Genomic DNA, 15,310 nt, shown 5'->3' with positions numbered 1-15,310 from the left:
TATATATATATATATATATACATATATATATATATATATATATATATATATATATATATACAGTATATGTAGTGGGGGAGTGAGGGCAGCTGCCCCCATTGTGGCTCCGCCATTGGTGGTATGTCTGCTCTGTTTGGTAGAGCTTATTTAGGAGCTTATAGTTTATTTTAAGCTACTAATAAGCTATAAGCTCTGTTTGGTAATGTTCCTAAAATAAACTAGTAGCTTAAAATAAGAGTTTATTTTTTACCTTATTATTTGAAAGAAATGACACCATTTACCCTTCCCAATTAAAACCTTTTTTGGCTAAACCTTTTTGACTTTTTCTCTTCAATATGGTTGGTTGTAATTTCAATTTGACATTTGTGTTTGAACATTGATTTTTGTATGAACTAATCTTATGAATTATAAATATTTTATTTTACTTTATATGTTTTCAAATATATGTTCTTACTTTTTATTTTATTAAAATATATTGATTTCACTATTTTATATTTTAATATATAAACAAACCTATTTAAATTTAAAATTATTTAAATTGTATGAATATGTCCTTTTTTAGTCTTTTTACATTTATCAGCTTATCAAAAAGCTAATTTCACCAAACACTTTTCAGCATAACAGCTAGCTTAACATCTCTTCAGATTTTAGCTTCGAGCTTATAGCTTTTCAGTTTTCAGATACCTTTTCAGCTAGGTTTGCCAAACATAACCGTCGTCTTACTACTCTCTATTTTCTTTTTTAGTTGGAAAAAATAATTTAAAGTTATCGCAAAACATAGGTTCCTTTTGGGATTTGATTTGCACTTTTTTGTTGACATTGTGCAAGAAAAATATCTAGACTATACAATTCAAATTCCATTAAAAGTTAAATTGTATGTATATTAATGCAAACTCACATACTTTTTTAACATGCATGGGACAAATGCTCCTTCAAAGTCTTTCAAAAGCTACATTTTTCCAACTTAATAAATATACTTAGAATCAAATTCTCATTCACATATTATCTATTTTAATTAAGAGAATCTAAACCCACTTAACTTGATCCAAATTAAAAGTAGACCCACTTAAATTAATAACTCAAAATAATCACTTAAAATGTCAATTTTATTAAAGGGTGTGCTTAGTTCGCACATAAAAATCGAAATCGGTATGGGTATCAAATACTTGGTAAGGGTAATGAGTTTTGGTGAAAGTATTTTGCATATTTGATAGTAGGATGAAATGAGAATGATTATTAATAATTGGGGAATTTAATAAGGATATGCGTTTTTCAATTAATGGAGTATTCCAATATGTATTCTAAAAACCTGTCAACCAAATAATAACAATCACTTTAATACATATACCTTATACCAAAACTTATCAACCAAACACACCCTAATTTTTCCAAAATTCAAATATTATGGTTGAAACTATATAGGAAGTCAATAGTTTGAAAGGAGGCGTCCGTATATGGGTGGTTTTAACGCAGATGTAGGAATCTTCTGATGATGTTCAAACCAAGCAGGCTAAAGCATCCGTATGTTACCATATCCTGTCTAAAGCTGCAAATCCAAGCAATATAATGTGGATAAATATGAAATCTAATAAAATAAGTAGAAAACATAATAAATATGAATTAAAAAAAGTGTGGTCAAAACATATATACTAGTAATAGTCATCATCTATTTTTAATTTGTCAGCAGCTCATTAATCCGGCCTAAATTATACTCCGATATAGTATTTGTCTTAGGCCGCCTTAACTCGTTCTAGAAGTACGNCAACCTAACCTTTGTTTAAGCATTAGTATAATTAATATATATATATATATATATACATATATATATATATATATATATATATATATATATATATACAGTATATGTAGTGGGGGAGTGAGGGCAGCTGCCCCCATTGTGGCTCCGCCATTGGTGGTATGTCTGCTCTGTTTGGTAGAGCTTATTTAGGAGCTTATAGTTTATTTTAAGCTACTAATAAGCTATAAGCTCTGTTTGGTAATGTTCCTAAAATAAACTAGTAGCTTAAAATAAGAGTTTATTTTTTACCTTATTATTTGAAAGAAATGACACCATTTACCCTTCCCAATTAAAACCTTTTTTGGCTAAACCTTTTTGACTTTTTCTCTTCAATATGGTTGGTTGTAATTTCAATTTGACATTTGTGTTTGAACATTGATTTTTGTATGAACTAATCTTATGAATTATAAATATTTTATTTTACTTTATATGTTTTCAAATATATGTTCTTACTTTTTATTTTATTAAAATATATTGATTTCACTATTTTATATTTTAATATATAAACAAACCTATTTAAATTTAAAATTATTTAAATTGTATGAATATGTCCTTTTTTAGTCTTTTTACATTTATCAGCTTATCAAAAAGCTAATTTCACCAAACACTTTTCAGCATAACAGCTAGCTTAACATCTCTTCAGATTTTAGCTTCGAGCTTATAGCTTTTCAGTTTTCAGATACCTTTTCAGCTAGGTTTGCCAAACATAACCGTCGTCTTACTACTCTCTATTTTCTTTTTTAGTTGGAAAAAATAATTTAAAGTTATCGCAAAACATAGGTTCCTTTTGGGATTTGATTTGCACTTTTTTGTTGACATTGTGCAAGAAAAATATCTAGACTATACAATTCAAATTCCATTAAAAGTTAAATTGTATGTATATTAATGCAAACTCACATACTTTTTTAACATGCATGGGACAAATGCTCCTTCAAAGTCTTTCAAAAGCTACATTTTTCCAACTTAATAAATATACTTAGAATCAAATTCTCATTCACATATTATCTATTTTAATTAAGAGAATCTAAACCCACTTAACTTGATCCAAATTAAAAGTAGACCCACTTAAATTAATAACTCAAAATAATCACTTAAAATGTCAATTTTATTAAAGGGTGTGCTTAGTTCGCACATAAAAATCGAAATCGGTATGGGTATCAAATACTTGGTAAGGGTAATGAGTTTTGGTGAAAGTATTTTGCATATTTGATAGTAGGATGAAATGAGAATGATTATTAATAATTGGGGAATTTAATAAGGATATGCGTTTTTCAATTAATGGAGTATTCCAATATGTATTCTAAAAACCTGTCAACCAAATAATAACAATCACTTTAATACATATACCTTATACCAAAACTTATCAACCAAACACACCCTAATTTTTCCAAAATTCAAATATTATGGTTGAAACTATATAGGAAGTCAATAGTTTGAAAGGAGGCGTCCGTATATGGGTGGTTTTAACGCAGATGTAGGAATCTTCTGATGATGTTCAAACCAAGCAGGCTAAAGCATCCGTATGTTACCATATCCTGTCTAAAGCTGCAAATCCAAGCAATATAATGTGGATAAATATGAAATCTAATAAAATAAGTAGAAAACATAATAAATATGAATTAAAAAAAGTGTGGTCAAAACATATATACTAGTAATAGTCATCATCTATTTTTAATTTGTCAGCAGCTCATTAATCCGGCCTAAATTATACTCCGATATAGTATTTGTCTTAGGCCGCCTTAACTCGTTCTAGAAGTACGTGTGAAATATTCAGCTTCTGGAACCACTATGAAACTTTCCTCCATTCAAATATAAAATTCTTCATTGTAAAATTAAACTTCTCTTAATGACCATGAAATTTAATTTTTTTCTGTATATGCAGCTTCGTGTCTTCTTCATATTAATGTTATACTTTCTGGAAGAATATTAAATACAAAATTTTTAGATATATATGTGGTCTTGTTTTATAACATAATTAGTTTGTCAGCTAATTTTGACTTATTTGATCATTATCAATTGTTTGACTTGATTATTAAACAGTTAATATAAGTGTTTGGTTAATTAACTTTTTGTAATATCTTATTGTTTCAAAATGCTAAAATTCAAAAAGCTACTCAAAGAGGCTTTTTTCGATTAGCTTTTTGAGAAAATAAATTATGTATTTAAAGGTCATTTTGCATATAATCAGTTATCAGCTAACATGTAATTTACAAAACATCTTTGTACAACCAACTAATGTTATCAATTAATCAAACTTACTAACCCAATCTGCTAACATCTATTTGTCAAACATCTCATTGTAAAAATTTCGTAAAATAATTATGGTTAAATTTAAAATATTGAATCTCTCAAAATAATATGTAACAGATTATACAAGTGTTAATATTGTTAGAATTATAATAGGAAATGTGTTTATGTATTATGATAAGTTTACACGTTGTATTTAATTTTTTGTATGCTTACAATTTTTTTTTTAATTATGATACATTTTTATATTTTTTTTTAATGGAGCAAATAAACAATTATCTTATTGTGATGAGGTTATAAAACCTTTTACAATACTACGAATTTTGTCTTTTTTAAAATTTTTGTTAAAACAACTTATTTTAAAAATTGAAATTATTGATGTGTATGGATATCTAAAAAGTGTTTTAAATATTATAAATGATTTTGAAGAATAATTTTTTTATAGTGTTCAATTATTATTTTTTCCTCTTACTCAATTTTTATTTAATCATGTAAAAAGCATTGTACTTTTTTGTAAAATAAAGGAAGATGTGTTTAACCCTTCTAAAGTTTTCTCTTTTAAATTCTCTTATGACCTGTAATTATTAAGTGCTCATGAATTAGTTAACTCTGTCAATTTGTAATGAAATTAAAGTATCTAATCAAATTGTGTTATGAGAGAGAAAAGAAATGAAAAGGTGAGTAATATTACTCATAAGTAAAAGATGTTATTTATACTTGGAGGGTTAGCCTATCAATTGATCACCTGATCGAGACGGTAGGGAATTTTTATTTCTCGTATATCGTTCCACACCGAGAAGAGGGGATTATATTCTCGGGTGACTCTTGGGGGTAAGAAAACTAGTGGTTAATATGGTTTGTGAAAGCTCGATTACATTCTCGGGTGATTCTTGAGGGTTGAGAAATTAGTGGTTAATATTAATCTGATGTAAAAATTTTTGTTATTAACTATTGACACAAAATGGATAAAAAAATGATTATTACGATCGTTAGTTATTTTTATTAATATTTTATAAAATCTTTTATAATTTTTAAAATTGACTTTTTGTGTTTAGTAATAAATTTAATACTCCGGAGTATAATTTTAAATATACAAATTTTATATGTTAAACTTAGTATTATAAAAAAAAACTATAAATAATTCTACCAACCCGGAAAGAAAGTCGACTCCCCTTCTCTCTCCGACTCCGTGCAACAAAATCAAATTCTCATCCTAGCTACCATCATCACGCCTCCTTTTCTGTTCTCTCTCTCCCTGCATATACAATCCCTGCATTCTTCCTTCTCATATCTACACTTCTCTCTCTAGAGTTCCGTCAACTAGGGTTTTGGTAGGGATAGAAAAGCCAGCCGGAAATGGGGCAGCAGTCGTTGATCTACAGCTTCGTAGCGAGAGGCACGGTGATCCTCTCCGAGTACACGGAGTTCACCGGAAACTTCACCGGCATAGCTTCACAGTGCCTCCAGAAACTTCCCGCTACAAACAACAGGTTCACCTACAATTGCGACGGCCACACCTTCAACTTCCTCGTCGAGGACGGCTTCAGTAAGTCATTAATTAGTCGTTTCTTCCTTTAATCTGTTCTGATCTATTATCGCTTCCATTTTTCCGTTCGGATCAGTTCCCTATCTGAACTTTGTCTGGTTTGATGGCTATTTCAGTGAAAGCTCGGTGACCGATGTTTAAGCCTTTTAATCCGTAGTTTAGTAGACGCATAAACTATATCTGTTTTTATGTGTCTGTTTGATTTGGTTTTGGTAAATGTTGTTGGGATTTATGGACTGGAGTCTAGATCTCATTTTAAATCCGTAAATTTAGGTATTCATGCAAAACTATAGCTCAAAGTTTGAAAATTAATTCATTCAACGGAGTTGAGATTTGAGGACTAGAGTTTAGATCTCATTTTAAATGCCAAAATTCAGGAATTAGTTTAAAATGTACTCCGTACTTCCGTAGCATTTAAGTTTGAAACTAATTCACTTAGGATTGTGGCTGTGGTAGTTTGTTTGATATCTGGTTCTCGGTGGCAGAGCCAGGAAGGTTCATTAAGGGGCAAGATAATTTTGTTGTAGATCAAAATTGTGATTATAATTGAAGAAAAATATATATAATTATAATTATTTAATTATCGGTACAACAATAAAAAGAAAAAAATTTTAGACAATTAACCAAAAAATATGAAAATGTATTTTGTAGTCCATTTTATATGTGCTACACAGATAATAACGCCCAGTTCAAATTATTTTTTGTAATATTTAATTTATGTCATTAAATAAAATATATGTATTTAAAATTTATATTAACATATGTATTAAACTCAAATTAAATAGCCAAAATTCAAAATTACAAGAAATTGTTTAATAAAATCAGTAAATAAAAAAAAAAGTTAAATTGACCAACCAATTGAATACAAAATAGGACTTTAAAATAGGTAGTAAGGAATAATTGTAATTGATGAAATCAATAATCTATCAAAAATTTAATTCTTTTTAAAAAGAGAGCATTACTTAAATGAATACAATAATACATTTATTAATTTATTCAAAGTAATTTCAAATTTTAATTTAATCTGCGATTTTAAATTTCTTCCATTACAATATTAGATTGATTGTAATTTTTTAAACATAATATTAGATTGTATTAATAATAATTTATCTTTCAAAAAGTTTTGGAGGGGCCAACACCAGGGTGTGTATTTACACATATTAATACATATAATAACTATAAACACACATATACATAATATTACCCAAAAAAAAAGGGCTCTACCACTGCTTGTTCTTCTTTCTGGATTAAGCATGGAGTTATATATTGTTTTATCATTGAAAGTTGAGTAGTTTTTACAAATGTTATTGAACCCATGTGTAATGGAATTTCTATTTTAAGATATTTGCCGCTTCATTAAAGAGATCCTAGCAAGAATTTCTGAGAAGCTGAGCTGTTTAAATTGATTGCGGATAAGGTTCTTTAGCCTCTCTGATTTATAAACGGTCCAACATCTTTCTTTTGATCTGCTGTTCCAAATGAAGGAAGTACTAACTACTAACCACAGTCAAATATAAATAGCTCTGTGAATTTAATATGATATATTACTTTATAAGCCTCACACCTCATACATAAAGAAAACCCAGAAAAACCTTGTTACATGAACCTCCTAATAAATCATGATATGATGAGTACCTATCAAATTAGTTGAATACTATATCGTATGGTTTGTTGTCTATGTTCTCTTTGTCTAACTAAGTAATTATGCTTCCACGCAACAGCATATTGTGTTGTTGCTGTAGAATCTGTTGGCAGACAGGTTCCAGTAGCATTTCTTGAGCGGATTAAGGAGGAATTTACCAAGAAATATGGAGGAGGAAAAGCTGCTACAGCTGTTGCCAACAGCTTAAACAGAGAGTTTGGGTAACTTATATGAGTTATATCCATAATTAGTTATTACAGCATAACTTTTCCACTGCATTTTTTTTTTAAACGTTGAGAGGGTATCCTAAAACCAATACGATGTTCATTGTTTTTTATAGGCCCAAGATGAAGGACCAAATGCAATACTGTGTGGATCATCCAGAGGAGATCAGTAAGATTGCAAAGGTGAAAGCTCAGGTTTCAGAAGTCAAAGGAGTAATGATGGAAAACATCGAGAAGGTTTGTCAACAATTATTTGACACTAAAGATATGTCAATATTTTTAGAAAATAAATTAAGACATCCTTGCAATTTGGTGATCAAATTTTATGCTGCAGGTTCTTGACCGTGGGGAGAAGATTGAAATTCTGGTCGATAAAACTGAAAACCTTCGTTCACAGGTCAGTGTGAGCAATTGGGTATATTCATCTATTATTTGATTTAGTATCATTTAGAATGAAGCATTCCTAGTCTCTAGCAACATTTTATTACACTAATAATTACTCTGTATAATAAGAAATATGGGGAGGGAGGAGGTTCTGTGCGATGGCATGTAGTTGACGTGTTGGGACTTAGGAGGAATGAATTAATATCCAATTTAGTCCTTAACTATAGTGTCTTTTTTCAATTTAATCTTAAACGACTTTTTGTGTTTAATATGATTTTATTCAACTGAGATTTCTGTTAAGATAATTGGTAACTTTACATCTATTAATATCTAATTTAGTCCTTGCTTATAGTAATTTTATCCAAGTTAGTCTTTGACTACAATGGTTTTACCCAATTTAGTATACGGTTATAGTGAATTTTCTCAATTTAGTCCTTGATTTTAACAGTCGATAATTCAATTGGGTAAAACAATCAAAGACAAAGGACATAATTAAGCACAAAAAATCGTTTAAGACTAAATTGAAAAAAATCACTATAATTGATGACTGAATAGTAACTTATTTTTAAAAAAAAAAAAATGAGTATTAAACCGATTGTATTCAATGATGTTTTGCAGGCACAAGATTTCAGGACACAGGGAACTCAGATGAGGAGGAAGATGTGGTGGCAGAATATGAAGATAAAGCTGATTGTCCTGGGAATTATCATCGCTTTGATTCTGATCATTGTTTTGTCAGTCTGTGGAGGCTTCAACTGCTAGTGCCTGTGGCCTTCCATTTGTTTGTTTGATTAGGATGCCATTCATTAACCAACTGGAAAGCAATATGCTTTATTATTCCATTCCATTCCAATGGTGTCATTTGTCTAGATATAATTCCACCTTTTTTGCTCTACATTTCACTCATGTGTATTCTGTAGTCTGAATTGTATTGCGAGAGAGACATACAGTGGCTGTATAGCTTGTAGTGCTGAGTGCTGAATTCTTTGAATGTATTATATATTATAGTAAACGTTACAAGGGTGCCTTCCTTTCCCTTTGTTTATGAGATTTACAGCACTCAATCAACCTGTTGTCTTAGCATTTATTTTTACAATTACAACTAACTTTCTATTGAAGCTTTATTTATATTGCAACTCAGAATGTAAAAAAGGAAAGATGAGAGAGAGAGAGAGGGGGGGCAAACCTTGTTTGATCCACCACCTCTAAGGCCCTAATGCCAACTTCATCATCCATCAGGCATTAATCTTAATTTCCATATTGTCAATCAGTCTGACCTTTCCGAACCATGCAGCTACGCAAAATACCACAGGCCTTTCAATCACTTCGGCTGGCTCTAAACTTTCTTGGTCTACAATCTACCACAAAAAGAATAGCATTAGTTCAATAAATTGATGATCCAATCCATCTGTGTATAATTATGAAATGTTCACCAAGAGAATTTATTCAATTTTAGCTAGCTAGCATTACCAATCATTTTAACTAACTCAAATAACATCACAGAATGGATTTTAGTTCAAATCAGACAGATGGAAGAAATCTCTCGAGTGTTGGATCACTGTACAACTACCTACTTGAGGGCCTTGAGAAAACAGAGTTAAGAAATGGATTTTGATCTCTCACCTCCGCATAATCAATCCTTCCACCCGCCTCTTCTATAGTTTTACTGACTGAATTTCTCAAGTCCTTGCAGCAATTGACCTGACCCTTCTCTGCTGCTACCTTGGCTTCTGAAAGTGCTCGACTTATAGACACAGCCTGCAGAACATACAGCAGAAACAGAACACAACAAAAAAATTTATCATAAGTAACTGAATATAAAACTGCAGAGAGGTTGGTGGTATTTTTGGAGTTGAAAACTAGAACAGAAAGATGGATATTGGAACTTAAGTAAATGCGACTAGATAAACAATTGTTTGTAAGTAATAACCATGGATTTGAACCAAATATCCTTTAACAAAATAACTTTATTTATTTTATACACAGAAACAATGGAACAGCAAGAACACCATTCTGGTTTCCAAGAAAACAGTTTAAATAGAAGAAGAAATGAAAGAACCTGTTTCCTCTCATCTGGAGAGAGCCGCACATTTCGAGAACTCATCGCAATGCCATCATCCTCTCGCATAACCTCAGCACCAATCACCTTAATTCCAAAATCAAGATCTCGCACCTGAAGAAGTTAATAAAGACACCAAAAGAAGCAGGTTTCTTTATAAGTACTAACTCGCCAATTTACACTCAATTAGGTTAGTTGAATCTAGTACAGAATAGTCATTAGTGAACTGAGAGCTCAAAGAAAGTGTGCCCCTCTTGAAGGAGAATGTGATACCATCTCCTCTACTTTTGCCATGCACTTCGGTTCTAATGGCAAGCTTCAGTGATTATTTATTTCACCAGATAGCTTGATCAGGATAGGAACAAAAAGAACAAACTAAAATAAAAGAACCAGTAAATAAACATGCTAGTCTCTAGATTAAAATAGATTCAAACATAATCAGGAAGGTGCATAACATAAAAACTGAAATAATTTAACCTGCTTTAACTGCATCACAATTAACAAAGTACTTAATTTTAGAAAAGAACTCACCATTCTCTCAATAATCCTCCATTGCTGATAATCCTTCTTACCAAAGACAGCAACATCAGGCTCAACAATGTTGAACAATTTGGTGACAATAGTTGCAACCCCTCTGAAGAAAATAGGCCTGTTTTTCCCACACAACCCCTTTTCCAATCCTTCAACTCTGACCCACGTCTGATGCCCTGCTCCCCCAGCTTCTACACAAGACACAACGTTTCCTTCTCTTCTACCCATTTCTTTTTCATTCCTCTTAGATCTATCACCATCTCCATAATCATACAGGTTATGGGGGTGGAACACAACATCAACGCCACCAGGAATTGACTTGAGCTTTTGAATATCCCCAAGAAAATCAGAAGGATATGTGGAGAGGTCCTCATTGGGAGAGAATTGACCTGGGTTCAAATAGATGGAAACCACTATGACTTCTGCATGTTTCTGGGATTCTCTTATGAGGGAAAGATGGCCTTCGTGGAGATAGCCCATGGTGGGTACAAAGCCTATGGACTTGCCTTGGGCTCTCAAGGACCTTGACCATTTTCTCATCTCCTCTTTCCCTGAGATGATAATTGGCTCTTTAGCTTCCATTTGCTTATCAAGGATTAGAGTACTGGGGATTTTTTATTTTTCTTTTTTAATTTTTCAGTTAGAAACTGAGGGTTGAATCAGTACAAGAACTTGAGGTGAAGATTGATGTGATTATGATTGAAATTGAATAGCTTGTACTTCGGTGATAGACTTCGTTGGGAATGACGATTTGGAACGGAGAAGTTGGGGGCTGATTGCGAGATGAGATGTGAGTGGCAGCTGCACCCTATGGGGTCAAACAAAGCCCAAGGAAAATATTTGTGTAAGACCATTTCACAGATTTGATATGCGAGGCAAATTTCAAAAAATAAATATGGGTTAAAAAAAATGAGAAAGAGAAATAAGAAGATAAAATAGCAATCATCCTAGTCAGGAGAACAATGAAAAATGCCGAAAGAAACTAGGGAAAAATCCTTGTTCCTGTATTCTAAGGCATCATTTACAGTTCCATACTCATTCAAGCCTATAGAAAATGCATCAAATCCTACCACTTGAATGTAGTAATGAAAAATATGTTGGAAATTAGGGGTGTTTGGCAATGCTGATAGCTGATTCAATTAGCTGTTAGCTGGTTTGACCAACTCATTGTATTAGCGAATTATAGAAAAGTGTTTGGTAAATTAGCTTTGAAAAAAATTTATAGTGCTATTTCCATTTGGCCCCTCGACTGTTGGGACATTCCTTTTGGCCCTAGAAACCAAAATATAATGTCTAAAATGTCATGCTATTTGAATCAAATGAAATGGACAAGACAGTTCAAATTTCATGAAACAAAATCAGAACAAGAAGTTAATTGAACTCCTAGCAATTTTGCATCAAAGTATCATAACAAGATAGACAGATAGTAGTAAAGTTGGTTACCAACCATGAAATGTATCTCAAATATCAAAATAACTGCCCACCTTATAGACTTCCTAATATTATATAGGAGGTAATGTGCCTGCCAACACTTTAAATTAGAAGGAAATCTTGACAGAAACAAACTAATTATCCAAGTATTGCACACAAACTCTTTGGACTCTTCAGCAGAAACCTTTCTGCAACACGTAACATTCAAGCTATATCCAGACCATCATACAATAACATAGTGCGAAATTCAAGAACAAATCAAGGCAATTAGGGATTTATCAAACAGAAATTTTTCAGATGTAAAAAAAGGTTGAAGATTGAAAATTTAGGGAATTAGTATCAATCATCATTCTTATGGAATTAACCAAACTAATAAAGAGAATAAAGTTGAAGAATACGAAGATTGGTTCGAACCTGACACCTGAGGCTATAAATCTATAATGGTGAACGGACGGCCCGGACGATGGAGACGGATGGAGGCATGGTCGGTGGAGGCGTGGAGGAGAATCTGCAAATCTGCGGTCTGCGTAGAGGCGAAAGGGTAAAGCGTAGCGTAGTCGCGTCTCGGTCTCGCCGTCTCTGCGTCTGGTTAGGAAGAAACAAGAAGAAAGGAATTAAATATATATATATATATATATAGTCCAAAACAAAACGACCCTCATTTTGGGGTGTATAATTTTTGGCAGGCAGCTGCCCCCAATCCATGCGAGTTCCGTCTCTTAAATTAGAGTTGGTTGACTAAATTTACAAGGCTGCTGCCTGCCTCATCCAAACAATGACGAGCGGCGGCCACAGAGAGAAACGGAGAAGCAGTGGGGACCGGCGTAAAGGACAGTGGATGGAGAAACAGTGAGAAAAAAGAGACGGATGAACTCATGAAACAGCAATGACAACTGTCAAGGGCTAGTTAGTAGTGGAGTTATTTTATTTTTTTGTTTAAGTAGTTTTTGTAAGTGTGATTACGAAATAAAAAGTGTGAGAAAAAAAAATTTAAACAAATATCATTAAAAAATAAATAATATAAAAGTAAATGGTCAAGTGCGTCTGACGAGCCCGTTGGGCGCATAGTAATACCCACGCACTCTTAGCATGGTTGAGATAAAATGGTGTGGGATCCACTTTTCTATCATTCTCCCTTGTTTTGCAGGAGTAGAATTTTCATTCTTTCACCTCTCTTCTCTCATGCCATGTGGCTCTTCATCGGACAATAACCAAGTATTATCTTCTACTAGGGATGCTCTAAGGTTTAGAAAAGCCCGGCTTGAGTCAATTTCAAAGTCTAGACATGCTAGGTTTATATATACCAGGTTCGCTTTCAGGCATGACCTATATATATATATACTCATATGCAGCATGTTGTTTCGGTGCGGTCGTGCGGCCTTATCTTTGACGTTCAATTCGCCTAATTTAATGGTGGCAATTGCAATTCGCGCAGGTTAAGTGGAGGGCTTTTTGGTAATTTAAGTATCTATATATACATGAATTGAAATGGTGCATTTTAGTACATTGTGTGGTGCGTTTTAATACATGCTATGGTGTGGTTTTATTACGTATGTTGTACATTTAACTGTATTGTGGAATGGTGTGTTGTAATCCGTCATCTGTTGCATTTTAATACGTAGAATGGTGTTTTTTTTAACACATATTTTCTAATAAGTGTAATAGTGCATGTTTATAATCTGGGATGTGAATTTTAATAAGTGGAATTGTGCATTTTAACACACGTTGTGGTGCATTTTAATACGTAAAATGGTGCATATTTTAGCACATATTTTATAATATGTGTAAATAGTGCATGTTTATAACCTGACATAAGGCACGTTGTGGTGCATTTTAATGCGTAGAATGGTGCATATTTTAGCACATATTTTCTAATATGTGTAAATAGTGCATGTTTATAACCTGACATAAGGCACGTTGTGGTGCATTTTAATACGTAGAATGATGCGTTTTATTACGTATATTGATGAATTTTAAGTAAACTAGTTTTATACACGCATTGCACGAATGAATTAATGCCCAATGTTTATATTTAAATAAATATTTGAAAGTATATCAATGCAAGATTATATAGGAGAAGTTTATACGGGTAATTGAATGTTGAATATTTTTATTTAAAAATCTAACTCAAAGTATATGAATCCAAGATAATATAGAAAATTCATTATAATTATTACTAAAATAAATGTTTGCAACCTTATAGTCTAAATATTTGGTCTAAAAATGATAGTCTAAATAAATACTACTTTTAATTTGAATTTTTCTAAGTGTTCTTAATTCTCTTTTGAGTAACATTGTCATTGTCTTCATCTTTACTATTTGTTCTCTTCCTTTTGTTGGTAGTGTGTTATTTTCAATTCGGTTATTGTTGGTAGCATAGATAACAACGTCATGCAATGAGATTATGATATAGGAGCTATGAACTTTCCTTTAGGTGTTCTGCTTGGGGTTCATTTGGTTCAACCATTATTGTTGAATAAGTTATTGTGGATAAAGAAATCCCTAGTTTATGAAAAAAGATTAAATAAATTAATAAAAATTTGAAAATTTAAAATATTATGTATTCCAAAGATATTAAAAGGTAGTTTCTCGCTTCAATTTGCTGGGTAATGGGTTATTTGAGTACTCTCATTGTCAACAAATCCCCCAAGTAGTTAATATGATTGGTTTCAAACTATTCTTTTTTATTTTTATCATGGTATTAAAGAAATACATATGTATCATTTTTTGGTGTAACTACATACTAATTTATTTAATTCAATAAGAGTAAAATAGAGTGATTCCGCTTCAATTTGTTGGGTTATTTGAGTACTCTCTTTGTCAACCAATCCCCAAGTAGTTAATATAATTAGTTTCAAATTATTTCAATTTTTTTTCATAGTATTAATAAAATACTTGTAAATAAATATATAACATTATTTTGTACTATAACTTTGATATTTAATTACAAGATATTCGTAAAAATAAGATAATGGATAATGTAATGAATATCAATTGATAAATTTGAATGTAAAGAATCATTGCATGAGAGGAAATAAAGACAATATAACTAATGAAATTATTTCTCTTATTTAATTTAATTTTTTTGATAATGAATAATTTTTTCAAATAAATGTATTGTAGACACATAATTCTAAATTAAAGAAATACATATGTATCATTTTTTGTTGTAGCTACTAATTTATTTAATTTAATAAGAGTAAAATAGAGTGAAAAACTTAATTATGTCAAATTTGATTGAGATGAGGTTCGAACCTAAACCTTTCTTATAGAAATTAATGGGTAAGTTAAAAGTTAACGGAATATTAACGGAAAAGAGAATATTTAACGGATAATCATAAAAGTAAGGTTAAATTAGGTAATCTCTATTAATAATATTAATCTGAATTATCTTAACCATATATTTGATTAAATAATTCATCTGAACCATCCATTTGATTAAATAATT

At 31.3% G+C, this 15,310-nt stretch overlaps 2 protein-coding genes across 3 annotated transcripts; one reads left to right on the top strand and one right to left on the bottom strand.

The window, feature by feature from the left end:
• The first annotated feature begins 5,401 nt into the window (after positions 1–5,401).
• LOC116025092 (vesicle-associated membrane protein 722) lies at positions 5,402–8,891 on the top strand. Its single transcript, XM_031266178.1, has 5 exons — positions 5,402–5,591; positions 7,313–7,454; positions 7,574–7,694; positions 7,792–7,854; positions 8,460–8,891. The coding sequence occupies exons 1-5, from the start codon at positions 5,402–5,404 to the stop codon at positions 8,601–8,603; spliced, it is 660 nt and encodes a 219-aa protein (XP_031122038.1). The 3' UTR covers positions 8,604–8,891.
• LOC116025091 (pantoate--beta-alanine ligase) lies at positions 8,824–12,715 on the bottom strand. Of its 2 annotated transcripts, none has more exons than XM_031266176.1 (5): positions 12,277–12,715; positions 10,432–11,239; positions 9,901–10,014; positions 9,465–9,599; positions 8,824–9,199 (listed from the first exon to the last, which is right to left on the bottom strand). In XM_031266176.1, the coding sequence occupies exons 2-5, from the start codon at positions 11,011–11,013 to the stop codon at positions 9,077–9,079; spliced, it is 954 nt and encodes a 317-aa protein (XP_031122036.1). In that variant the 5' UTR covers positions 11,014–11,239; positions 12,277–12,715; the 3' UTR covers positions 8,824–9,076. The 2 variants fall into 2 exon arrangements, with proteins under 2 accessions (XP_031122036.1, XP_031122037.1); XM_031266177.1 differs by having other exon boundaries at positions 12,284–12,715.
• Positions 12,716–15,310: the final 2,595 nt, after the last annotated feature.

The sequence above is a fragment of the Ipomoea triloba genome, chromosome 7 (genome assembly GCF_003576645.1).
Source record: "Ipomoea triloba cultivar NCNSP0323 chromosome 7, ASM357664v1".
NCBI lineage: Eukaryota > Viridiplantae > Streptophyta > Magnoliopsida > Solanales > Convolvulaceae > Ipomoea > Ipomoea triloba.
This window is presented reverse-complemented; position numbering and strand designations above follow the sequence as displayed.